The 27017-nt window shown below is 43.3% G+C and overlaps 3 protein-coding genes across 18 annotated transcripts in view; 1 reads left to right on the top strand and 2 right to left on the bottom strand.

Moving 5' to 3' along the window:
• Window positions 1-369: 369 nt before the first annotated feature.
• On the bottom strand, window positions 370-21052 carry GGNBP2 (gametogenetin binding protein 2). 4 transcript variants are annotated; one of them, XM_062012376.1, is made up of 14 exons: window positions 20991-21052; window positions 19655-19783; window positions 15763-15843; window positions 13010-13263; window positions 11963-12061; window positions 8709-8822; window positions 6869-7078; window positions 5676-5850; window positions 4081-4275; window positions 3317-3467; window positions 3021-3146; window positions 2371-2522; window positions 1761-2003; window positions 370-1080 (listed from the first exon to the last, which is right to left on the bottom strand). In XM_062012376.1, exons 2-14 carry the CDS (start codon window positions 19745-19747, stop codon window positions 877-879), a joined length of 2097 nt encoding a protein of 698 aa, XP_061868360.1. In that variant the 5' UTR covers window positions 19748-19783; window positions 20991-21052; the 3' UTR covers window positions 370-876. The 4 variants fall into 4 exon arrangements, with proteins under 4 accessions (XP_061868360.1, XP_061868361.1, XP_061868359.1 ...); XM_062012377.1 differs by lacking the exon at window positions 20991-21052 and adding an exon at window positions 20909-20931; XM_062012375.1 differs by lacking the exon at window positions 20991-21052 and adding an exon at window positions 20705-20788.
• The window catches only part of MYO19 (myosin XIX), a 25570-nt gene continuing 18995 nt past the window's right edge, over window positions 20443-27017 (top strand). For all 3 annotated transcript variants that reach the window (XM_062012370.1, XM_062012368.1, XM_062012373.1), the window contains exon 1: window positions 20443-20974. The gene's annotated coding sequence lies outside the window, so the exon portion shown is untranslated. The remainder of the gene's footprint in view (window positions 20975-27017) is intronic.
• The window catches only part of PIGW (phosphatidylinositol glycan anchor biosynthesis class W), a 20923-nt gene continuing 18935 nt past the window's right edge, over window positions 25030-27017 (bottom strand). For 4 of the 11 annotated variants that reach the window (XM_062012384.1, XM_062012379.1, XM_062012389.1 and 1 more), the window contains one exon: window positions 25030-26574. In XM_062012384.1, coding sequence (XP_061868368.1) covers window positions 25040-26560 — 1521 coding nt within the window. In that variant the 5' untranslated portion in view covers window positions 26561-26574 and the 3' untranslated portion in view covers window positions 25030-25039. Of the gene's footprint in view, window positions 27011-27017 lie in introns of all 11 variants that reach the window. The other 7 variants (XM_062012380.1, XM_062012381.1, XM_062012383.1 and 4 more) reach the window with 3 other exon arrangements.

Raw genomic sequence — 27017 nt, 5'->3', positions numbered from 1 at the left:
GTTGGGGAAGGAGGAGAACAAGGAGAGCAGTCTTCTAACTCTCTGGCATCCAGAATTGTCTTGATGAAAAAAATAAGTGAAGCCCCAAAGGTGGTAGAGGCTGCATGATCACACCAAATTTGGGACCATCAACGTGGAGGCGCCAATCCTGGGCATCACAGCAACACTGAGAATTGTACAGCAAGGACCAGGCAGTAGAAGAGTGCCCAGAGACATCAGAGACAGCTCCACACAGCAGAACATCACCCGAGAGCCTGGCAGTGGAACAGCCCCTTGTTGGCCGAGTCTCCAGCCCAGCAGGGAAGCAATGGTACTGTCCCAAGACACGTTACTCAAGTACCTCTGTGAAGCCCCGCAGGCTGCGGCAACAGCCGCCTCCCTGAGCGGCAGGAAGGAGGGTTGGAAGCAGGAGCATGTACACCACCTTTTACTATGCATATTAATAAATATTCTTTATTTAAATTTTGCACATTGCGCTTTAACATATCACATCCAAAACATTTTGCAAATGGATGTCTACTTTGTAAAATTTTATATTCAGCTCCTTGTCATTCTGTACAGAATTATAGGTACAACATTACTTTGCCACTAGTTTGCTTTTTTGTAAGTCTCACAGTAAGAGAAACATTTAATGAAAAGAGATGGCTTAAATTATGAGAGGCTTGCACAGCTACTCAACTAAAGATACAAGCCTAAAGGAAACAAAATTAATGAAATCACCTCCACCAGCCTCCCCAAAACAAGGAAGAAAAAAAAAAGAATCACATTAATTTAAGTAAAATTTTGCCAGAAGTCACTAAATTAAGTTTTTGAAAGAGAAGGCGCAGTAGTCATCTTGAGAATTTCAGTGAGAGAGACAGAGCCGTTTCCTCGTGTTTAGTTCGCTCCAGCTGTTGTCAACCAGCCGTTACAAACGGGCCCCTTGTGATCATTTAAGCGGCAGTATTTATTAAATTTCTCCTTCAGATGCTGTCGGTATTGTTCTCTATTGCTGTAAAAAGACTTGTTGTTTGCCATAAAGGACTGTATTTCATCTTGTGAGATAAAGATTTCCTCATCAGAAGTGCATTCAGACTCGTCCTACAAATGAAAAGAGGCATTAAGGACCCAAGCACCTGCCCTGCGATCGTGCACGTCCTCTACAGCTGCGCTGAGGGATGCCAGAGCCTTTGTGTCCCAACACCATGACATCTGCCTGGCTGCCCCAGCCACACACCACGCTATCTTTTGGGTAAGAGGCAGCCTATATAGTCACAAGATCTATGCTCATGCTGCAGCACCTGAGCACATTTCCATGGAAAGAGGATGGGTTTTGTCACAACTTTAAAAAAACAAATTAAAAAGGGATGTGAAGAAAAAGGGAATGAAAGGAGAGGGAAGGGAAGGAAGAGAGAAGAAAGATGTCCAAGGAGCCTGCTGTAGGAAATCATATTTGAGGCACAGAGGCAGCAATAGTGCACATTTCACTTTATGGAATAACAGAATCCTTGATAATGAATAAGTTATAATACGAGTTCTGTCACTTGCATTCCAGTGACATGTAATTTCTCCTCCTCTGCAAAGCATCTCAGTTATGTACTTTACAGAGAACACCAAAAACCAAATGAAACATGCAGAGAGCAAGTTAAAAATCTTAGGTTCAAGTTAGGTTCTCTTGTAACAGTTCTTCACTGGGACTGGAGTTCTAAACCTCGTCTGCAATCCCAAGGATTTAAGAGTTATGTGTTACAATCTATAATTCAAAGTAAGTGGTTACTTACAAGGAGTTCCACTAAGCTCTTGGCACCTTTTCCAGTATCAAATGACATTTCTGTAGGTTCTGCAAACTGTGATGTGTTTTTCATGTGCTCAAACCAAGGCAACTGCTGGCCACTTTTTTCTGAGCTACAGCAGCTTTCAGCGTGTGTGTCTTTGGTCTTGTCGCGATGAAACTCTGTGTGCATGATATTTCCTGAGGTCTCTCTGTTACCTGGATCTGCCATACAGCTTCCAAGCTTCTGAATCTGAAAAGGAAAATAGCCCATATGGAACCACTAGCAGCAATGTTAAACCTGAAACAGTCACGTTTTGGAGGGAAAGAGGAAATGAAAAGGTCCAAGAACAGAGCAGAGATGTGTTTTTAAAAACAAATCTGTGTGCCTGAGGGAGAAATGCCACATCAGTTCATTGAGTGCACATGCTGAGGAACATAGGAGAGTCCTTCTGCCACCAGCTGTTCTAGGAAGGACCTCAATTTCCAACTTGGATGAGGAGATAAGATCCTTGTACCCAATGTATAGCACTAGGCACACATGAAATTTGAAACACTTTTTTAACTCCTTTCAAATGTACACCCTGAATGAAGTGTTCAGGAATAGTTATGTTCCTTACATGTTCATTCTCACACTTTAAAGTTTTACTTTTCTTTTTCTTCTTTTTGTTTTTGCCTTTTGTGTTACTCTCTTCTGAGTTTGCCCAACATTCCACACAACTGTCACCATCCTCCTCTTTGTCGTCACAGCGATGGACACACGAATCCTCTCCTGAAAAACATGGGGAATGTTCGTCTCAGATAAAGTTCTGAGGAGACTAAACCAATATTACAAGATGAGGGGACTGGAACATCTCTTACTTACAAGGAAAGGCTATGAGACCTGGGGCTGTTCAGCCTGGAGAAGAAAAGGCTGAGGAGGGACCTAATCAGTGCTTACGAATACCTCAGGGGTGGGTGGCAAGAGGATGAGGCCACATTTTTTTCTGTAGTGTCCAGTGACAGGACAAGGGGTAATGGACATAAGCTGGAACACAGGAGGTTCCACTGGAACAGGAGAAGAAACTTGTTTGGTGTTGGGGTGAGAAAGCCCTGGCCCAGGCTGCCCAGGAAGGGTGTGAAGGCTCCTCCTCAGGAGGTTTCCAAACCCACCTGGACACATTCCTGTGCCCTCTGATTGAGGGAAACCTGCTTCAGCAGGGGGTTGGGTTGGAGGAGCTCTGCAGGGCCCTTCCAACCCTCACCAGTCTGTGATCCTTACTGAACCCACCGTTTTCATCGTGGTTGCAGATGCCTTCAGTGCAGGCTACGTCTGATCCCTCTCGAGACCCCGTTTCACTGCCCTCCATGCTAGATGAATAGCCACAGTCACTACCATTGCAATGTGGAGATAAACCTGAGACAAAACCAAAAGTCATTGTCATCTACAACAGGCACTGCATATTTTTCACTTACACCTCTAACAAGGAAGAACTCATTTTAAAGAGTCACTTTAACAAAAAGGTGAGCACTGTTTATTCCACAAACAGCACATGTTGTTAAAAAGAAGAATGACATTTCACACACCTTTCTTGATTTTTGGTGAACCTAATAGGGTACCACTACTAGGACAGGTGCAAGAGGTGCTTTCATTTGTAACAATTACTTCTACACAGCTGTTGGCTTCTTCAGTGCTACCACAGGCTTTGCAACTACTTTCCGTGAAGTTTGATTTTTCCTTAAAACAAAAACAAGAAAAAAAATACTTGCAAGTACTGAAAGCAGCACCTCTGTAAAGGACACTTGTTTCCACAAGATGAAACAGCTGACACAAACTGCTAACAGGCACAGCATTGCTTGTAATTCTTCACAAGGGCAAGACAACTAAAACCAAAACCAGCCCAGTACTTTCCCCACAGCAGTATGGCCTACAGTCAGCTCATCTAGTTCAGACAGGAGATCTAGAGTAACAACTGCATTTACTTAGACAATTAAAGTGTTCTCCTTCCCCAAAATTTAACAGTAGCTGCCTGCAGCTAGAACTCCCCTTTTCTAAACAACCTTTATGAAACTAGTTGAAAAATGCTCTTGTATAACCTGACCCCCAAGATACCAGACTGAAAGAAAAACAAACCCCCAAAAGCAAAAGGAATTTCAGGCTAGTACTGTACAAAAAGACTGAACTAACCTGAAAATGTAGTCAAATTCCACTAGCAATCAAAAACTAGCTCCCAAAGCTGAAATAAAGCACAAACCTCTCAAAATATGGAATAAGGAGCTGATGACTGAAGCACCAAATGAGAAACCTTATTATTTAACACCAGCAGACAGCCACAGCTATCGGTGTTTACCTTTGCTTGATTGATGTCCTTCTCATCTGTGGCCTGCAGAGGAGTAGGAATCTCACACACACACTTATTTTTCCGTCTGTTCTTTCGTTTTTGGCGCTTCTTCTCCTGCTTAAGCTCTCGCACTCTTTCTTCTTCTGAAAATTCTTCACAGAGCTGTTCCAATCGACTAATACCCTGCACTTTTTCCACAGCCATCTGTTTATAAGAAGTTAGGTCTATTTATAGATGGTAACACAACTCAAGCTTTCACATTTATAAAAGAGGAAGAGGAAAGTAGCTGCTAAGTACTTCTATTATAAAGTTAGAGCAACACAACTATTGACTACAGAAGAAAAACACCTGTCCAGATTTAGTCACTACATATAGATTGCTGGAGAAAATATGTATGGAGGAGCACTGCATTAAACTTATGGCCCAAATTCTCCATTTTCAGTGCAGAGTTGTGGACTTCAGTGCATTTTTGGACCTGGTTTACATGGCAGATACTCTCATTATCTAACATGGCAGCACAGAGAGCACATTAGAATTACTGCTACAGAACTCCTGTGGCACTTTGTCTGGAAAAGTCTGGTTGTCTAGGCAGTCCAGTTTTGAAGTGTAGACAAATCTCAAAATATAACAAGTATCAATATATGTTCCTTAACATTAAAGCAAGTATCATAATGGCACATCTACATACAGGTTGCAAGAATGTAGTTAACTATTCTGGATCAATGGTAAAGTCACTTCCACCCCCTTCAAATCGCTCTGGGAACTCCCTAAGCCAAAATGAGCCATCATCATTCCCATTCACCTTAGAAAAGGACCCCATATAAAGACATTAACAGTTCTGTGTTTCAAATTCACAGCCAACCACGAGTACAAATATAACCCAGGTCTTACTATGTCAATGAATTTTCAACACCACTTTACCAGATCAAAAAAAACCCCACCAAGACAAATCCTGACAAAAATGCCACCATTTGCCCAGTGCAATGCCAGTTCTGTGGCATTAAGAGTATTTTTTAAAGTTACTTGTAAAAAACTAAGAATTAATTAATTAAGGTTCCACTGTGACCTTTCCCAAACTGATTTTATTCCTCCTCTGACGTTTCAGAGGTTTTTAAGAGAAAAGAGTCACTATGAAATGGAAGAACTGCATGGAGCTCTGTCTGAAGTTCAAGCTCCCACAGGATTACAGAGTGCACTTGTAACACACTGAGTGCAAGTGTCAGCAGTTGTGTTTGGAACATAAAAGTCTACACTCCATTTTTACTAAAAGAACAAATAGAACTGTTGTAGCCAGAGCTACTTTAAATGCTACCAGAAATACTTTCACTTTAAATTAAACCCAGAACCACCAGCATACTGCAACATGCAGCTTGAAAAGTAAAAGCAAGTCTGTCTTTTATGTTCCAGTAGATTTCACGTGGGAATGCAGCTCAGTTGTGCTATGCATTGATATTACACAACTGTTGCCTGCAGTGAACAAGGGATTGAACACAACACCCTTCAAGCTCCTTCCAGCCCAACGTTAGTAGAAAGCAGATCATTTAGTGAACATGCACAGTCACCACAGCAGTTCAAACACAAGGTAGATGAAATTGGATTTTTACCTCAAAGCTTTTGCGTAAAGCGTCAACACCGAGGTAAAAAAGCATCTGCCACGTTTGCTCCTCAGCCCGCAACTTTTGCCAGATTCGGTGTAGTCTTTCATACAGATGAATACCCAGGCAGGTCAAAACTTCTTCTTGGGCTATGTCTATTGTTTTAGCATGTCTTTCTCTTCGTCTAAAGGAAGAGAATGGAATCAAAGCATAATATGGTTAAAGCAAATGGAAGCCTACCAAGAGATCAAAGCAGTTCAATGGCATATTTCCTCTATGTACAACAAGATAGGTTTGCATGAACAGCTTCAACTGAGTTCTGCTGTGCTGCATGCAGATGCAAAATAGAAAGGACCAGGTCAAAACCACCACTACATTCCAGACACAACAATATGTGCCCAGGACTGTTAATCTGCACTATGCCTTCCAACCTGTGACTTCTGAAAGCGTTGCCTCATGGATTTCTGCTTGCTCCTACTAGGAGGGATCAGCAGAGTTTTTGATGACAAAGAGATGCAGTCATTCCTTTGTTTCCTGGAATTTGTATTTAGTTTAATATAGCAGATACTTCAGCTTCCTGGACATTTATGCATCAGTTAGCTGGAGCTGAACACACACACACACAAGTTTATACACTACTTACCACAGAAAGCAAAATATTTTTGTATTGATCTGCATCTACCATCTCTTAAAAATCAATACAAAATAATTTACCCACCTAATCAATGATCGAGTTCTAAAAGGTATTAGGCTCACAACTGTGTCTCTCATTGAGAGATTTTTAAGATGCTAAAACAGGTTTAGAAAATACTGTGAAATACCAATGGCAACAGAACTAAATGGAACACTTTTGATAAAACCATCAAGCAAGGTTCTCTTTCTATTTCACATATTTCAAACACCTCAACGGAGAAGCAGGCAGCCCTAGGGAGTGAACAAATGAACCAGAAGCCACTTGGCAATTTCTTTCAGAAATCTGCAGAGTTAAATGCACTTGAAAGTTGAAAGCAGATATAAAACCTTTGCTACTCTGCAGCACTATCTTGAGAGTCTGCTTGGAGGTGAGTATTTCTGTTCAGACGTTCATTGTGCAGCAAGGAGGCAAAAAAAATAAAGGAAAAAAAATCACTTTTGCAACACACATTTGGTAATAAAAATAAAGAAGCAAAGCGCTAGATAGCCCACTCTAGCAAATTACATACTCATACCCTCCTGCGAACTCGGGCTCGGCGCGGCCCAAGAGGTGCGCGATGAAGTCGGTCTCGCAGCAGACGTGGATGTGGCGCTCGTGGGGGCAGCAGCGCAGCCCCTCGTACAGCGCAGCACAGTAGCCCTTCTCCTTGCTGCAGTCCAGCTCGCCAATGAGGATGTTGTATGCCCGAAGGACTTTGTTTTTGCAATCGGTGCAAAACCTGTGTTAAACCACAACGTGACAACACTGAATTCTTATTCGAGCTGAAGTTTGCACTTGCTTCGTCGAAGTTATAACGCACTGAGCTATTTGACAGCACATGCTATATTTAAACTAGGTCACAGAAGGTTTATGTTACTTCAAAAGGTAGAATAGTAAGACTTTGGCTGTAAGCCACATAAGTTTACTGTAAGTGTTCTACTGCCCACCCTGTATTACAGGTCTGGATATCAACTTGCATGCTCTAAGGCACAAATCAAGTTAATCGTTAACATGAGAAATTCCTATATGGATATGCAATCTCGTATTTGTTCAAGGAACAGAAATCTAATAGTGAACAAACTGAATCATCAGCACAAACCAGAAGAAAATTCCTCTCCAGTAACACCCTCCTTGTTACTTTACAGCAATTATTTAAAGCATACTTAAGTGAGTGATAAGCAATAAAGAAATGCTTCCTCTGTTGCCTGCCATATAAGAGCCATTTTATCATTACAAGCACCTTTAAACAGATTTTGAATTATTAGAGCACTGCACAGATAGCCAAACAAGGTTTATTTAACACAAAGTATTCAATTTAAACATGTGATAGCTCAGATAACTAATATCAGAAGAATATAGTTACGTAGTCTGTACAACTAAAATACAACCAAAGTAAGCTCATCCTGTTTTACAGGAGGAGTAATCTTCAAGAAGCTACAAAACATCTTGCTGTATTATTCTAAAAATGCAAGTCAGACAAGCTGCTCACATTTCAGCTTTCAGCATGAAAAGCTGTCTCTTCACACCATCTCTGGATGGTGTTTTTCCCTTTCCTAATTTGTCCAGTCCCTTGACAACATTAAGTCAAGAATATTTTGATGTTTGACAGAACTATGGCAGCTGGCTGCTTTCTGCGGTGAGAGGAAAGGAAACAGTACCACTGTTGCAGGTTAGCCTGAGGAATGCTGCCAACACCATGTTTAATGTCACAGGAGATTAAAATTATGATGTTTCTGAAGTGTCACTTCCACAGCACCACCACACCCACCTGTGCCCCCCCCAGTTTCTATCAGAACCTTGAAACTACCAGAAATTAGAATTTTTAACCAGCATGGTAGATATTGTACACATGCAACAATAATTTAGTGGCCTATTTTTCCCCCTGCAAGAGAAGTCTAATAGCATGAGCACTATTAAGTCATAAACAACTGTTTTAGAAGTGATTTACAAGTAACATCAAGCCCAAAATCTGCTTTTGTTATACTTTTAAATTGCACATATGCTTTAAGGCAGCACAGCTCCAGAGCAGGCTACTTGTGAAAACAAATGAAGTACACAGCTTTCATACATCAACTTGTAAATCATAATTCAATCCTAACAAAAAAAATAAGACAAGAAGAAGGCTTCATCTGAGCTCTCCACATTTCCCTGACCAGAACAACGGGTAACACACGGATGCATCTTCGTCCCAACTGTTACAAAGCAATCTGGCAAGGTTGTCCACCACCATGAAGCTTTGATCTTAAGTTTTAGAAGGGTATCAGAAGAATCCTCTGCATTTTTAAACATTGTGTGGACCCATTGTGATTCACAAAAAAAACCTACCATGTATTACTTGAAAAGAAGGTGTCTTTGTTCTTTCAACATACCTGTGTTTTCGTAGATAGGTTTCTAACGTTTCTAAAAGACAACTGGAGTCAATTAAAACTACTTCATCCCTGCATTCCTGGGACATGAGCTCCCATACATCCATCCAACAACCCCTGCAAAATAAAGATTAAAAAAGACTGCACATTATTCTGTTAGGGATTTAGAAAGAAGCCAAATACAGCATTGTTAGCTACCTGACTGCTCCCTGGAAGCATGGGAAGAAGTGGAAAGTGATGCTACACTCACTCTCCTCCTTCCTGCTGTCTTCACTACTTTTCTTATTTGCATGTGATTTCTTTGTGTGCTACTGCTCCCTCCACTCTCAGATAGCAGAAAACCCCTTTTCTTTTTAACCTATGCCATACATATTATGAACTAGTTATTTTTTCCTAAACAAATGCTATGAAATGCTGTTGTGTTCCTTAATTTACTTTGAATCTCAGAGAGTCTAAGATTTAACTTCCAGTGAAGTTAGGGTCAGACACCAGACATGAGGGTTTCTGAGAGAAATGCTGCTGGCTGTTTACAAACCCAAATCTGTGGTGACTTTTTAAAGTTACAGCTGAAAGCCAGTAGTAATATTTCAAAATATTTAATTATAAACATACACAAGTTTTGATACTTCTGGTAGATTACACTTCATATGACAACTTACTAAAAGACCCGTAAGAATCCAACAGCCCAGAGAAAGAAGCAAAACAAACCCCCCACATTTCCACACATCTGCCTCCATAAGAAAACATAAATTTCCCTACATTAAATTTGTTGCTAAAAAAAGAACAACTTCACAACACACACTTGGATATGCTAAAAGAACACTTATAGAACAAAGAACAAACTTTAAATAGTAAGTCATGTTTACCCACAGGCTTGTCTACACTTGACATTTTATCAGAATGGTCACTTTTGTTTAAGCACACGTATGGATCCAACAGAGCATGAAAACAGGGGAAGAAGGATTCCTATTTAATAATTACCTCCTCAAAGAGTACTTAAATGTGCTATTATCTAGTTTGCCAGATCATCTGGCTTGCATTTATGAGAGGTTAGAATGCTCCTTAGCCTCAAATAGAACTGAGAAGCCACAAACCAGGCACACTGAAACTGAGGACGTCAAGTAACTCTCAAGTGGTATTAGCTAGTTACGCAACTTGTGTAATTAAACACACAATTACAACTGAAAGTCCTTTTTGTATGTATAAAGCACCAAACAGATGCAAGGCATCTGAAGAAGTTTCTTGCAATGAAGTCCAGCAAAAGCTCTAAGTTGATAAACACATTTGTTCTGTAAGACAACTCTCTTTGATGCCTTCACATCTAGGCAGTTAGTGGATTTACTTCCACTCAAGGCAGCAGACTTATTTGGAGAAATATCAGTACTGGTACAGCCTGATCAGTTCTCTAGCCTAAAAAAAAAAGTAGGTATCGACAAGCAAGCAGCATGCAAACTGCTTCTTTAGCAAACCACACCAATTGTCCACAAGCCATGTTACCAGATAAAGCCAAAAGCTTTACTTGCAGTATATTAAAACTCCTCTCCCACATATTCACTATTAACTTGACAGCATTCCAAGTACTAAGGGGATTTATTCCAGCACAAATTGAGGCAATAAAGGCAGCATTTTCCTCCGTTCATTCAGTTTCACAATTGTTCTGCTTAGCCAAAACAGTAAGTGCAGGTTCTGTGATATATGTTCTTAAACAGAAAAGATTCATCTTACTAAAAACAGAGAGAACACTCTCACAATGCCTTGAATTTGCTTCATTTAAAACATATATACACCTCAATGATCTTTTGCTTGTGTAACATAAGCTTTAAACTAATTATATGAAATTATATTTAAACTAATTATATGGAAGGCCTGTAACCAAAATATAAAAGGAGATAAAGATTAGCTGCCACCATTCTCAAGCAGCACAAGTGAAAAAAAATCAAGTGTCAAATTCCACATCTCAGGGGATTTAGTTAAATCCAAACAGACTAAGGTCTGCACAGAAAAATACATGTCCTGTAACTGGAAATCACAGTCAAGCTTTCACAGGTTGTACACTTAACCAGAAGCAGAACATAACTGACTAAACTAAGTCCTGAACACTCCAAATGAGCACAGTACCCTAATGCATTGGTCATGATATAAAAAACTGTAAAACCACCCCACAACAAGAAGATCCTCCAAAATGCACACCAGATTTATAGGGTGTGTTTTTCTGGTTAAATAGCTGGAATAAGCCGTTTCAACTTCAAGACAGAGGCATAAGCACATCGTTTTCACTGGTGAATTCAAAACACACCGTCACATTTTCAGAAAATATATTTTACAGAGTTTTAGTTTTAACCCTGTGGCCCCACCACAATAAAGCCCTTCATCACCAGTGGTGCAAGGCATTTTTAATCATCCCAAGCAGAAGGATGTGTATTTGTTTAGCATGTACCCTTTCACCTCCATGTGAGGAAAAAACGGCTGATCAATCATTTTGGTGTAGAGCACAAAAACCAGTTTGTCTTTCTAGAGCACTGTTTGTGTTCCAATGCAGAAGCCATCCATGCCCTGAGCAGGCTATATTTCAAAGTTATGGCAGACAAGATATGAAAAGCACACCAGAGATCACTGGTTTGTCATGGCCAAGCTGTATTTTGGCAACTGGTTATGAAATTAAATGTAGATATTTTCATTCAAAAAACCACCTAAACAAAACACCCCATGACCAAGTAAGAGACCCAACAAGCCACGAGGCAAAACCAGAACAGCTAGAACTAACAAGCAAGTTTTGGGAAACAGCTGATTTCATATAGTAGCCTTAAACTTGACACGAAGACATCACTGGTTGCCCTAGAAAGTTCTCACCAAAGGTAGAGGTACAACTCTCACCCTCAGGAGGAAATGCAGACTTTGTATTGGGAGGGCACAAGACACTATACCACTAGTTTCATCCAGTCAATAAAGCATGATCAAGTGCTGTGGGGAGAGCATTAAACACCTTATACTGGTAAGACTTACTGCAAAAAGAAATGCTATCTTCTTAGGAAAACCTGTGGAGAGAGGCTTATACCCTACATGTTGTCTAAAATTCCTGGTGCCTCTGTTCTTCCCCACAACTATCTGGGTTTTCTATAATGCAAATACCTTGGAGATTACTACCCTGGAAAACAGGTAACAGCATAAGAATTGATTTTGGTACTTTAAATTAAGATCAATAGTTTTATTCCTTAAAATATTTTCGAGTGAAGCCTGCATGTTAAACACAAACTTACCCCAAAGGTTTTGGTTTGTGCGTGTCCAAGGAGTGTAACTGACATCTCTTGTTCTTCTTACTTTTGGGAATTGCATCAATCATATCATTCAGTTTGGACCTATGGAAAAAGAAAGACACTTAGTACTCTGAAAACACTGTTACCCAGAAAAATTTGGAATGGATTGATTCAGCTCATGTATCAGAAACAAGTATGCTAATGAACCTTCAATCTAAAAGTTTCTTCCTGTCCCCTATTTCTACTTGTTATGACACACAATCCTGCAGCACACAAGGAAAAGACAATGTAAATTTTCCAGACAGATCCTAACAAAGAAGATAAACATAACCCATACCTAAAAAGCTATTGATTGAATAACTTCATAAGTAACAGACCTCGAGCAATGACACCTCTTCTAAAAGTGTAGGGAACCACTATGATCAAGTTACACTACCTCACACTTCAAACCTCAACATGCTCAGCTCTGTACTAACCTTTCCTACTTCTCACTGGCCTGTTAACTGGAGCAAGAAGTAGAATGAGTTGAAGGCAAAGGTACATCATGGTGCAGTCATCTGTTTTCTCCACTGACAGCTGAGAAACAAATGGCACTAAGGCTATTTACTGTGCTAGTCAAACCCAGAAGGTTTCACTTTCTCAGTGCTACCCTTCTACCCAAGAGCACAAAGGCTTTTGTGGGAGGAGACGTTGACTTTTTTGTTTTAATTATTTTCTACATGCAAAGTAGCAAAGAAACACTCTTCTTCCAGACATCATGAAAAACCCACAGTGCCTATTTCAGATTAATGACTACACATTTCAGAATTGCTGTCTTTCAACTGCACTTATGGCATGGCAATTGAGAATGAAAAATTACATCTTTTGGGTTTGTTTTTTACCAGTTTAGGCAATAACTAGTTTCACATGGCTGTTAAGGATCAGTGTGTACTATAAGATTCAAGCTTGTGATAATTTGGTATCACCAAGAAAGCTGCAAAGTGAAATGCACACAAGTCAGCTTGCTGCTTCCCTGGAGAAGAACAACCTCAGCGGTTCCGAGACACATACCCATGCACATAAAACAGTGTATAAAGCTTCTTTGCATCAGTCATACAGCTTCGAGTGACAGAAAGAACCCCCTTTGGCCCTACTGTTAGGGGCTCAAGGGCTGGATTTCCAGACTCGACAAGCTGAGAGAAGAGCCGCTCCACGCTCCGCCGACAGCCGACACACGGCACCAGCTGGGACAGGGCGCTCAGAACCTCCCGCGATGTCACCATCATGGCAATATTTAGATCCTGCTGTTTCAGCATGCTGTGTCTCTAAAAAAGAATAAGAAATTATTTTAAAAAAAACCAACAAACCCACACTTTAAATTGTTCAAGATTTGTCTCCAACAGCCTTTCCTTACCAAAGTGTACTTGTGGAAACTGTATGCAATGCTCACAGTCTCAGGTCACCATCTTGCCGTAGATCACTTAAAATACTTACTGTATGAACAAAACCACACTTGCTACTATCACAGATTACAGTCTACTCCTTCTGGAAGGAAGTTCACGTTTTTCTCTTCTTGTTCCCTCCTCCTATCACTGAATTCAGCATATGCTCTTTCCAAACAAATAGCTCACCTCCCTGTCCTTATCAGAAGCCCTTTTTTCTCCACCTCAGCACAAATGTTTTAGTAAAGAGTCTCACATATAACTCTATTTTCATCTTCTACTTGCATTCATTTTACCCTTGACACACAGAAAGGCAATTCCTGGATGCTAATTGACAAATATTGCTAATCTCACAACAAACTTGTTCTGTTCAGACCAAGACAATTCAGCAATATTTTTCCTGGAAAGCTAAATGCCATTTCTCATTACAATTCTAATACCCAAAATGACAAAAAGCACACATTGCTATTCAGGGTGAAACACTGTATTTGGGTAGTGAACATTTAACATGTGTGCTAACAATAGGACATTATAGAGAACACCTCCTAGTATTTCTTACGTCAATAAGCAATTTTAGGAGCTTCTCCTAGTTGCTCTGTCAAACACATCCAAGCACACATACACAAAAAGCACAGACTGCTATTTCTTCTTCTAACTGCTAAATTACTGGCTTAGACTTTGTCAACACTGAAACACGACCAGTACAGCTATGTAGAAGGGAGAGTCCCTTCCTCACACACCAACACATCTACAGATCAGCATTACTGATCTGTATGCAACATCACCTGTAAAAGCAGAGTCCTGTGTATTAACTGAGAGTGCCATTTTTCTGGGTTACACAAAGTACAGCTTTCTAAGCATAGTAATATTGTCCTGGTTTTGCTGGGGTACAGTTGATTTTCTCTCTACTAGCTGGTACTGTGTTTGGGTTTAGTGTGAGAATAACGTTGATAACGCTGTGATGTTTTAGTTGTTGCTAAGTAGCACTTACCCTGAGTAAAAGACTTCTCAGTTTCCCATGGTATGCCAGCAAGCAGGTGCACAAACTGAGAGGGAGCATGGCTAGGACAGCTAACCTGAACTAGCCACAGGGATATTCCAGACCACAGGACATAATTTGCAATATATAACCTGGGGGCAGTTGGCAGGGAGGGTGGATTGCTGCTTGGGCATCACTCAAGCAGGTGATGAGCAATTGCCCTGTGCATCACTTGTCTTGTGTTTTATTTATCCTTTTGTTATATTCCTTTTTATTTAAGATATTGTCTCTTTTTTAGCTATTAAACTGTTCTCATCTCAGTCTCAAGCCCTGAGTTTTACTTCTTTTCGGTTCTCCTCCCCATCCCACTGGGAGGAAGGAAGGAGTAAGTAGGTGCTGAGCTGCTGGCTGGAGTTAAACCATGTCATCTGTTTATACTGGGGACGTTTTGCCACAATAATATTTTCTGTATTATTGTCATATCACATCATTTAAACCCCCCTAACGTAGAAATGACTTGTCATAACTTCTGTGGAAAGAAAAGACCATACAACGTAGCAAAACTAATCAATCTCACGGAACATGTGAAAACATCAATTGAAAACAGAAAGTATTTTCAGTTCACTTTATGTAATACATATTACAAAAGGCAAGGCTATTACCAGCTAACATTTAAAGTTTGTGCCCTTAAAGGCAGTCACATTAAATAATCTGACAAGTAATATCACTCTGCAATAATCCTCTTTCCTGTAATGAATAGTACTAATCACCCAACAGCAGGAATGAGCTACTTTCGCAACACAGCTACGCTCCATACACAGCATACATCTGAACTGCTGCTGTCAAAGCACAGAAGTGCAACCTGCATACCAGCAAACCATCCTGTTCCTTTAGACATGAAGTAGCACAATTTCTCAGTTGCTACAGGTGTTTTAGTGCTATGTTATTTGCCAGTGTTAGCAGAGAAGCTTCTATTATCAAAGCTTATGGGGTGCCACAAAACCATCTCTCACTGTTCAACTACATATAATCCATAAACTGGCACATTAATTCTACCTTGGTATGGTACCAGCCATAAGAACTGTATCTTCAGCAATGCACACCTCCACTTGAAAAACAGTTCAAAAGCACTTAGAAACTGTAGCCTCCATTACATATAAACTGGCAGTGACCAGGAGATAAACTCATAAAAGCAGTATTCAACTCCACTGCTTCCTGATGAGACAAGGTTGTATAAATGCTGTGAAACGGAGAAAATTAATGCACCAGTGTACTTCGGTACTGATACCTAACTGCACATGGGTGCTGATGTGTCATTTAAATCATTCCAGGAGTGATAATCTCCTAGAGAAGCAAAACCATGAACCAAAGGACTGCCTTAAAAACCAGCAGGATGTACGTACCTGAATGAACTGCTTTAATTGTGCACTGTTATTCTGATGTCCATCAAGGTTTAGCACATTATCAGGAAATTCCATCACCATCTATAAAAGAGAGGAAAAAAAAAAAGAGTAGAGTTTTCAGAAAAAAAAGTGTCATATACAGACAGATAGTTTATTTTACTTTCTTGGGGGAAATAAGACAGAAATCCTGCTACATGTTCATTCTTTTCACATAGCTGTTGGAAACCTGGGAAAGGAAAAAGGTAAGAGTTTAAGATAGAAAGTATTTCAGCAAAGTAACTAAATGTTTCAGTAATACAATGTTCTAGGGGCAGTTTATAAATGGCAACCCTTAAATAGCTGGTACAGAGAATGCAAAAGCTGCTGAGTGAAACATCAGTATTTATACTACACTGTCTACTCAACTGGAGACACCATTTCAGTTAGAAAAATTGTACTTCAGCACATTGAGATCCAAAGTGATCCAACAGCCTAACTCAATTTATAAATCTATGAAGAAACAGTCTCAAGGCTTTAATGACTGAGCTGACTCCTTCAAAGGCTAATTTTAAACCACATTAACCCAACAAGGTACTCCTGAGGTATACTTTGTTTTGTATGATTGCAGCTATAACTCTCAAGAGGCTCAACGTAAAATGTTAAGCCTACAGAACAATGTGATTACTCATAAGTAATTAATAATATTTCTCCTCAAATTACTAAGCAACAAAGAAGGGAATTGGGAGAGGGCAGGGAGCAGAAATCAGTAAAATAATTTTCAGTCAAAAATCCAACTTTACAAATCACAGAGAAAAATGAAACCAACTAGAAAACCCGTATGAAGACTGAGCTGGTCTCCTTTGTCCAAACTGAGAAAGACAGAAAGCATCAATATGGATACTGAACACTTTAAAATCTGAAGACAAAATTACACCTTTAGTTAGCAACTCTAACACCCATCAACACCAAACTAAATTCTCCAATTCATCCTTTTTCTTCCCTCTGCCTTCCCTCAATTGTCTAGCAAAGACAGAACTCCCTGCTGCCTTGATAATTGCTGGCACTACCTCCAGAGAACACATACGTTCACTTTAACAAGCACTGTGCATTGCTCCAAAATAAACACTTAACCTCTAAGGCCAGAAAACAAGGCAATATTTTCATCTCACATGTGTTAGAGTTGGAACATTAGCACAACTGCCTTACCTTGGTGCAGAGCAGTGCCATAGTCAGTGCTAATTCTGACTCTTCACATATTTCCAGTTTCCCCTGCCCCTGATCTGTACACACCAAGCAGCAGCACAAGTTTTGTGCTGCTGAATTACATGTTTCCTACATTGTTAATTTAATATTTCTGCAGGGAATGAGCTACTTGAAAAAGTAAAAGCTCTACCTGCTAATAACAGAGAGAAGAGATATATCTGCATATTTTATTTCCCCCCACCTTCATCTCCCACTATCAGACAACGCCCTTTGGTGTTTTGTACAACCAAGGGAAATTATCAAAGACTACATTAATTCACGTGTCTGATGAGATTTTATTAAGTGGTTAAACATCAACCACCACCATACTCTGAACTGGAAGAAAAAATTCCCATAGCACCACATCAAAAGGAATGTCTTCTAGAAATCATAAAAGCTGCTTAAGAAATGAAAAGGGTTAAATATTTTAATTTCCTTTAATTTCTCGTTGAGCCATAAGAAAGAGAAAATTGTGATAGTGAACAATTCATTTGGAGGAGCACCTGAACAGCTTTCTGTGCTACTACAAAGCAATGAAACAAGCTGAAGAGCATTGCAGGCCATTCACTTGCTAATTTGCAATCACCGAGTCACTATTTCTAGATTAAGTCTTCCAGGTGATTAACAAATTAAGTAGCTCCGTTTTTAAACAAAACTCGAGCTGTAAAAGACGACAACAGAAGCCAGTTGTTATCAATAAACAAAACTATTTTTCAGCGATAATGCTGCAGTGGTAAAACTGAGTTTCAAAGAAAACTGTGTCTTGCAATAGCTCTCATTAAGAATTTAAAACATTAATTATAGAAGACTGAGACAAGGAAGCTAAGAGTTCATTCACTTGCTTCTGCACATTTACTTAATAAAAGCCTCCAGAAACCACCTAGAAATCTGAGCACTTTGTAACAACAGAAGAGGAAAAAAAAATAGGCCCAATATAAGATTTCTTCATGGTGAGGATGACTTGCACTTGCATAAATGCCTTTCAGCCAGATGGATACAAAACTGATTTACAGCTAGAGGAACCTCTTCAATCATGAGTATGGCTTGCCTCTGGCGTAAGAAGTAGAAGGATAGTGACAACATAATGCAATTGCACAAGGTTTGGGCCTGGTGTTAAATTCTGGAACACAGATGGAATTTTAGGTCAGTTGAAGACAATCTACCTGACATCTGGAATAGCTGAATTTTCCTCTCTTTCTCAACCTTTTAACAAAGTTAACAAGGGCATGGTAAGTCTTCTACTTGACACAATCTAAGCAGTAATTTTTACAATGGAGTCCAGGGGGAGGAAAAATAAAAAAAAGAGAGAAAAGAAAATCTAAGATCTCAAAACTGCTCAGGGAATGGAGGGACAAAATTACTTTCAAGGCATGACCAAGACACCAAAATCCCACAAATTTACACTACTCCTACACAGTGCAGGGTTTTCCAGGTTATCAGCCACTCTAGGAGAGGCAGACACTGCTTTGGAAAACTCAAGGGGAAGCTCTGCCTAATGTATAGGTACAGTTGACCAGAGATGACAATGTAAGGCCAAAACCAGCGATGATATTTGGTAAATTAACAATCTGCTCTGGTTTAAAACAAGCAAGACTACAATACAGCAGTCTTTCTTCAAATGTAGCAACAACTGATGGCATTGAACTGGATAGTCTTTAGCAGCGGGATGAGGGGGTAATAGACTGTCTGAAGATCCACAATTGTTTTTTTCTGGAAGATGGAAGAAATTATGTTATGAAGCTCATCAGGGCAGCTTGCTGGTGCAAGTCTGGCATTCTCCCATACCAAAACATGACACTAGGTATTTAAAGCACATACATCTTACACTATTTAAAGTAACAGCGGTTACTGTCACATCACTGACAGCAACAGAAATCAAAAATGCATAATGAAGACACCCAATTACACTATCCAAGTCAAGCTTCATTTTCAATCCAACTTTTTCACACCTTAAGAATTAAAATGGATTAAAATTGGTTAGTTAATATTTCTTTTGCTATTTGTTCTGTGATCACTCTACAGTGCAATTCCTGAGGTCTAAAAGTTTCCTCTGAGAAAGAAGAGAGACTTGGAGAGCCTTCAAGTTGCATTTCATTCATCTCTACACTGAATCTTCTGGAAACAGCAAAGCCTCCATGTTTTTCAATTCAGAATAATGCACTGAAATGGAAACTCTCTCAGATTTGCTACTATAGACATAGCAGGACATTGCAGGCTCAGTAACACTTTAAGCCAGAGCTTCCAAAAACACCTTCAGCCTTTTCTTACCTATTTAAGAGCATAGTAATTATCTCGTTGGGTTTTAACCTTAATATGGCTCCCTCCCTTAATAACTTTAAAATGGCTTTGCTCCACATTTGGGCTTGAGCACCGAGACATGCATGTCACTTGAAAACAAGTTAAGTGGAGGCCCTAATACAGCAATAACTTTCCTATTATTATGCGGTTTGCATGTTTTTAGAGCTGGGAATCAGATAAAAAAGTTGCCACATTAAGCGCTGTTAACCTGAAGTGTTGCAAAGTCCCAGAGATTAACGCTGCAGGAGCAAAGGAGGAGCTGAGGAGGCCTATCTAGGGAAAAGGCCTCGCCTGGGAATTACAACACGCCGCCTGCACACGTTGCGAGCGGGCGGTGCACGGACACGGGGCTCCGCGGAGCGCGGGCACTCACCGTAAGAGTGTCATCGATGTAGAGGGGGATCTGTCTTTTCTCGAAAGGGAATTCCTCCTCCCCGTCTCTGCAAACTGCGACCAGCCGCGCCATCTCTGCTTGCCGTTGCTGCTTCCTCCCAGCTCCAGCCTGCGAGCAGCCAAACCCCGGGGAGGTAAATACTCGCCGCGCTTCCCCGGCACACTTTCACCAGCCCGGGAACCAGCCTGCTTTACCCCATCGCCTGATTCACCACGCCAAGCGCCAACCCCGCCACCCCAGCCCACGCCCGGGCGCGCAGCCTGGCCGCCGCTCCAGCCTTGGAAGGGACTCAAAAAGACTACGGCCCGGGAACGGGAGAGGTGGGCAGGCTGGGAAGCGACAAATAACATGGAAGAAAGGGAGGGAACGACGGGGAGGAACGCAGCGAGCCCTCCGCCGGGCACGGCCCGCAGAGGAAGGCCGGAGGCCGGCGGGGGATGGAGCCGGCCGTGCTGCTGGCCGCTTCCCCCGCCGCACACCGCTCCCCCGCCGGCCTGTCTGGGCCGGTGGTGGGCGGGGGAGCCGCCCAGCCCGGAGCGGGGTTTGCGGCTCTCCGCCGCCCCCGTCCCGCTCCGCGGCGGCTGAGGGACGGCAGCGGCGGCAGCGGGCGCCTCCACCTGCGGAGCGGGGCTGCCGCTCGGCCCGGGCGACCTGCTGGCGGGCCGCGCCCCGCGGCCGCCCCGAGGGGACCCCGCCGCCCGCCCGCTCCTCGGGGCCAGCCCAGGACCGGCGGCGCCCGGGGACCTGCCGCCGCCTCCTTCCAGCGGGCCCGGGAAGAGCCCGAGGCACGGGGGCTGCAGCCCAGGCGACGCGGCGGGCAGATCCGCCCCTCTCCTCCCTGTCCTCACCCGGCCTCCAGCCGGCGCGGCTCCCCGGTCGGGGCGGCAGCGACGGGGACACATCCCCGGACAGAGGCAGCCGAGGGGCCGGCTCCCGGCCTCCCCCTCCACCCGCCTCCCCTCAGCCGCGCGGGGGGCCGCAGCCCTGCCCCGCGGCCCATCGGCCACCTCGTCCCCATCGGGCCTTTACCGGCTGCTCCGCGAGACGGCGACCCGCGCGCTCTGACAGGCGGGCGGACACCCCGCTCTCCGCCACAGAGCCGCCTCCTTCCTCTCCCCCTCCCCGGGCCCTCCCCACAGGCGGTGGCCCCGGGCCGGGCCACCCTCCTCTCGCGAGAGACCGCGGCCCCGCCTCGCCGGCCTCGGGCCTGGGCCGCAGGCGGCGCCCGCTCACCCGCAGCCGCCCGAGGAGCCGCGCACGGGCCCGCTCAGCAGCGGCGCAATCCGCCGCCAGCCCGAGGTGGGGAAACACCTACCGCGGGGCCCGAGGGCGGGGAAGGTTTAGAGGCCTGGCCCCGGGGCGGGGGGGGGGAGCCGGGGGTGGGGGCTCCTGGGGCGGCGGGACGGGGGAGGCCCGTCCCCGAGCCTGAGCCCCGCCTCGGGAAAGCGGCGTGTCCGCGGTGGCACGTAAGGACACGCAGCCCCGGGCGGTGTGCGAGCGGCCCGGTGAGGTGCAGGTTGGTGGGTGAAGGGGAGCGGGCGGGGTTTAACCCCAAGGCGTTGGCGGGGTGAGTGGGACAGGGCCGGAGCGTAGCGGGGCCCACTGTGTGGAAACGGCGCGGGTTTTGCTGTAGCCGAGCGCGGAGCGACGGGCAGCCTGAGCTGGCAAACCTGCATCCAACGCCTGCGCCGCAGACACAGCCAGCCTCAGATTCCCCTGCCCTGAGCACATGCCGGGTCACTGGACTTACGGTCTCTCACTTAAGGCTGTTGGCTTCTTCTCCGGTGCAACCAGCTAGAAGTCCTGTGGGTGCGTAATTTAGGCAGCGAAAACCCCCCGCCCCATAGACTTTCTGTAGCTATTAAATACTACGGTTGATCTGTTCTTGTTATTTATGTATATAGATACTCAAGTCCTCAAGAGAAAGTGCAGGGAAGCAATTAGGGAGCGGGATTGGTTTTTTTCTCATCTCAGCATAAAAACCATCTTTAGTGGAGGAGTTCGTTTACTTGCAGCATCTCTAATGGAAACATCGCTGCACAGTTTGCAGTTTGTGTACTTCCATGGTGTTCTTCTTCAGAAAAAAAAAGCACAAGCTGTCGTTTTGTGACAAGGGACGGTTCCTCATGTGAGCACGTTGGATTGTGATGAGCATATGTTGTCTTTGCAGGGTCCATTCTGCATGTGGACTCATGTGTCACTTCTGCCCCTACACTCCCAGAGTGTGATTGGATCACATTGGATCAAACACAGTGCTCTGGCGTTCTCAGGGTGTACATTGCTAAACTAGGCATGAAAAGCACCACTACATTTTAGTTTTATCCATGGAAAAGAGGTGTGGGGTTTTCTAAGTTGCAGAACATGCAGTTTGCTTGTTATCTATGAAATGGTGATAAAACAGCCAGCCCCTCTGTGCTGTACATTTCCATGCCTCTCACCAGGGAGAAATACCTGTTCTTTAGGACCTGGTGGCTTTGAAATAGGATACTTCCTGAAATCTGTATCGTAAAGATTTGACTTGAGAAGAGACCCTGCTGGCTAGGAAGGGAAGGCATGCCAGTCGGCCCTTAAAAATAATGACATTTGGTAAAAAGCTACTGATGTTCAACAAGTAACAAGGTGAAGGATAAATGTGGTCAGCTCTACTCTCCACCATATTGTCTCTGTCCTGCAGCCGTACAGAAAGGTCATTGGGTGAAATTATGTCAGCAAAGACAAAACAGTTTCTGTTTTCCCAGTCCTCTGCTTTACTATTCTTATTAGTCAGAGGACATGTTCCTGTGCCCTCTGATCTGGGGGAACCTGCTTCAGCTGGGAACTGGGCTGGATGAGCTCTGCAGGGCCCTGTGGGACTCTGATCCTATGAAATGCAGTGTTGGTGTGCCTGCTGGCCACTGAGCTCACAGCTACTGAGCTGCATGTGGAGAAAGTGTCTACAGCAGTGTGGCAGTGTCAAGTTCTGTCACATCTTTCCAGACACATTACGGTGCCGTTTGCTTGTACAGACTCTGATCAAAGAATGCTTGCTTGCATTTCTTGGTTCTTCTAGAAGCATGGTTAAATGATCTGTATCTATTCATAGTCTAAACATTCAGCTTTAATAACTGTGCTGGTTGCTTCAGGGCAGAGCTGGCTGCATTTGTTATCGACAACAAGCAATGAGAATTAATTGTCTGTCATTAATTCTGTGGCGAACAACTTACTTCACAGAGCTTTACAAGTGGGAAATGGAGTTGATGTGGAGCAGTGAGAGGAGTGGTTTGTTCTCACTCTCGTTGGTTGTGCTCCGCCGTGCCCCAGGTTTGCTGGCGGTGTCACTGCGAGGCGCAGCTCCGGTGCCCAGCAGTGCCCGGCAGCCCGCTGCCTGCACAGAGCTCGCGGGGCTCTGCACACACAGCACACGCCTCCCACGGCAGTTCTTGCTTCATGAAATGGAGTTGGCATCGAGAGGGTTTGCTGCTTGTCCAGACACAACTCCGCTTCATCACACCCAGTTAATGCCTTCGTCCTGAATCACACAATAGGCTTGTGCTCACAGGCAGAACTCATTGCAGGTCTTGTGCTTCAGATGTTTCAAAAATTAATATCCGTGTGTAATTTTGGATAAATGAGTGGTGCCTTTGGTTGATGATGGAGGCTGCCTTCCCTGGGCAAGGCTAGGAAATGTTCTAAAATAAACAGACACACCAGTTACTGCTATAAACTGTGACAACCGTTCATAAGACATTGCTGCCAATTAATTACATTTGTCCCCAGGATAATACAGACTGGTTTTCTTTAGTTCTGAAGACTGTATGGCTATAACCTGGAAGTAAGCAAGCACGAAATCAGCATGGCTACAGCCTTTAATCCTCAGACTTCACCTCTCCATTGGCCAGCGGCTAAGAGAACCTCATAAACATTCTGTTCCACAGAATGTCTGCCTTAAGGAATCTGATTTAGAGGCTTAATCCCCATAGGTTTTATGATTCATCACAATGGATAGGAGAAACTAACTGCTCTAACTCTACTGACATTAAACATCTATCATGAACTACCATTTGTAGTCTACTCAAGTATTTATATCACCCATTATGGAATTCCTCACAATCTTTTAAGTGTATTTCTCTTGTCAACAACTTAATGAGGTCAGGAAGAACTGTCACAGTTAGGAAAGTGAACAAAGAGCCTGTGATGGAGGAGCTGAGCACCTCTCCTGTCAGTACCCTGCCCCACTGTGTCATGCTGCTTTCCATTTGCACACTTCTTGTTTGCTAATAAAAATTTATACGGAATGTTCCCACTTGAAAACATCTCAGCTGTCAAAATACCTTACTAAATGAGCTGCTGTTTAAAATAGTTTTATAGACAAGTAGGTGGGCCTCAAGTACTTTGAAAGTGGAGCTGAGGACCAGTTTACAGCGTTCCTAAAGATGAGCTGTCACAATGTGTTGGTGTGCAGCCGGGATGAATGGGGAGGGTTGGATCTTTGGATTTTGGTGCTCTTGTTATCTGCATCACTAGTCTCAACAACTGCTGAGCATCACACTTTACCCAAGGTCTTCATTTATATTCATCAGTGACAATGAAAATAAAAGTTAGCTGTAATTCAAGGGCCAATGTAGATGTCAGGATATGAGTAACATTCCATATACAATTACTGCCAGCAAAGTCAAGCATATGCATAAATCTTTGCAGAACTGAGGCCAAAACATTTTTAAGTATCCACTTATTCAATGCATTCTTCACAAAGAATTTTTATCTATTATTTCTGCAAGGGCCTTAACTAGGTAAGCACAGCTATAATTACTATAATTACTGATTTTCTTACTTTTCATTCTGGTTTCTACACTGTTACCTCCTACCAGCACTTGAGTATGAACATGACTCACTAACTGTAACTACGTTACTCCTCTGCCTGAGTGTTTATGGGAGCAGCAGGAGTTTTTAGCCATCTCAAACCCCAAGTTTTTAGGAAAATGCGTAACGACTCCAACAGGTAACAGCGTGGGCTGTAAAATTTGGTACAACAAACCATTAAAACAATCAACACTAAAGAGTAAAAAGCTATTATGAATTAATGCAATATAGTAAAAATGTATTGCATTTTTTTCCACTAAAATAGCATCATTCAGCCACAGCAAACAAGTGAACAGCAAACTGTGAGGGTGACAGAGCCCTGGCCCAGGCTGCCCAGGGAGCATGTGGAGGCTTCTCTGGAGGTCTTCAAAACCTGCCTGGACACATTCCTGTGTGACCTGATCTAGGTGGACCTGCTCTGGCAGGGGGGTTGGACTGGATGATCTCTAAAGGCCCCTTCTAACCCCTACCATTCTGTGATTCTATGAAACAAAGCTCAACTTGGCTGCTTGAGACAGAGTGGAATCACCAAAACTTTAATACTATGTTTTTGGCATGCAATATATGCATAATTAAACAGTTAAAAAACATATACAAGTGTAGTATACACAACGTAAATGCAGCCTTGCTGTGGATTGTATCTATCAGTATATTCACAGTACCAGTCATGACATTTGCTAGCAAGAAAAACAGTAGTTGATTTTGATTAATAGCGCTAATCAGGCAAACAGGCAGCTGCTTGCCTTCCCTCCTGCTGGGCACGGCCTTCACTTCACGCCTTGTACTGGCGTTAGGGGGCTCGACAGCATTCCAGCAGCAGGGCACGCTGGAGCCCTTCACCAGAAGCTTGGTGAACACCAGCATGAGGTCAGTCACTACAAACCAGAGAAACAAAGTCAGACAGTGAGCGACCACCCATATGCAGTAGGACAGGTTGGCCATCCGGCGGGACACGGGGTCCGCGTAGGCCTGCGAGGCGTGAAGGAACGCGAAGAGCAGGAGAACGGTCAGCACCAACACACGCACTGCTCCCATCCAGCCTTTGACTGAGCTCCTGCACTTCAGCAGCCACAGGCCCACTTGGACGCTGGCCATATATATGGCTAGATAGCCAAAAAGAGAGAGCAGGCCTTCCCTGTTGGCATTTAGAAAGCCAATCCTGGTGTCTCTGCCGTCACTCCCGTGCAAGATGAATGTCTTCAGAGAGGTGGTGTTAAGGAGAAGCTGATACAGTACAGCAAGATTTACAGCAACAATCCAAGAACTAGTTTTTGGAAATATGGCTAAAAGTAGAGATGCTGCAAGCCTCACAAATGCTAAGGTAAAGAAAAAATTCCAGTGCACGCCGTACTCTGAAGTGTGTTCATGGTACTCGAGAGATTTCACACTGAGCAGTCGTCCAACGCCAAGGAAAACCAACGGCCAAACGGAAAAGAACTGCTTGGCCACGCTGGAAAATTGTGATTGTGTCACACAAGTTTTTTGTCTAACTTCAGGACAGACAAGAGCATTCCCAAAAATAAAAGCTCCAACCCCCAAATCCATAACTCCTGTTCCATAAGTCTCGGCTTTGGCGTATCGCCTCGGGTACTGCGGGAAATCCACCGCTAAAATGCTGATGGATGTCAACATGTTGACATAAACACGAAACACAGTTATTGCTGGAATGTATTCTGAATCCAAGTACATCTTCTGGAAGTCTTTTACAATTTGCCTCAAGGGCACTCTGGTCTCTTGCTTCCTTTGGCTGTATATTTTAGAAAATACCCCGGCACAGAAGGCTGCAATGATAGTTGGCATGAAAAAGATGACTGGAGACAAGACTGTACAGGAGAACAGGAGGGGAGATACCAGCACAAGGAAGTCTAGCAGCAGACAGTATTTCCTTGAATGGAGAGGTTTCCCATAGTGCAGGTAATACAAAATCAAGAGGAGTCCTCTGCAAAGCAGGCAGAGAGGAGCTAGAGACATGCCTAGGGAAATTTCCAGCAAACTAGTTCCATTTAAGTTGCTGATAAAGGCTTCTTTCAGATGTTTTTGTGACATGCTTCTTCCTTCCCCTGAAAACACAAACGTGAACTTGAGTTAGTTTTGTAAAACAGGGCTCTTAGAGCTTCATCACAAATTAATCTTAGGTACTGGTTCATTAAACAGACCCTGATATCAGAGCCATCTGTTCCTCAGTGACTCCTCGATCTCAGGAGTGCCAAACAACAGCCCTGGCTGCCGCTCAGCCATCCCCAGCGTTACAGATCTTACCGTGCCCCAGGAGTGAATAACCTTACAGTACGTCCTTCTCTGGTGACATTCTTAGTCATATTCCCTACAGCATCAATGAAATGGGTGTGTGAAAATGTGACCCTCGTCAAGTTTCTGTTTCCTGGTCAGTGAAGCATGCAATAACATCAGCAGCTCAAATCCCCACTTGCAAGAGAAGCACCTCTTAAGAAAAAGTCCGAGTCCCGCAGCGATCATGGACTCCTCTGCCTGTGGGACCTGTTTC

This window comes from Colius striatus, chromosome 20 (genome assembly GCF_028858725.1).
Source record: "Colius striatus isolate bColStr4 chromosome 20, bColStr4.1.hap1, whole genome shotgun sequence".
NCBI classification, from domain to species: domain Eukaryota; kingdom Metazoa; phylum Chordata; class Aves; order Coliiformes; family Coliidae; genus Colius; species Colius striatus.
Note: the sequence above shows the minus strand (reverse complement) of the source record. Positions and strands in the feature narration are given on the sequence as shown.

What these genes read in the sequence shown, in the direction of transcription:
- GGNBP2 (XM_062012376.1), bottom strand. Translation starts at nt 19,747, where the DNA reads ATGGCGCGGCTGGTCGCAGTTTGCAGAGACGGGGAGGAGGAATTCCCT. An exon ending in AATTAAAGCAGTTCATTCAG is followed by an intron (nt 13,264 to 15,762) that starts GTACGTACATCC and finishes ATTCTTTTTTAG; the next exon opens with AGACACAGCATGCTGAAACA. An exon ending in TAAAGTGTGAGAATGAACAT is followed by an intron (nt 2,004 to 2,370) that starts GTAAGGAACATA and finishes TTTCCTTTTCAG; the next exon opens with ATTCAGAAGCTTGGAAGCTG.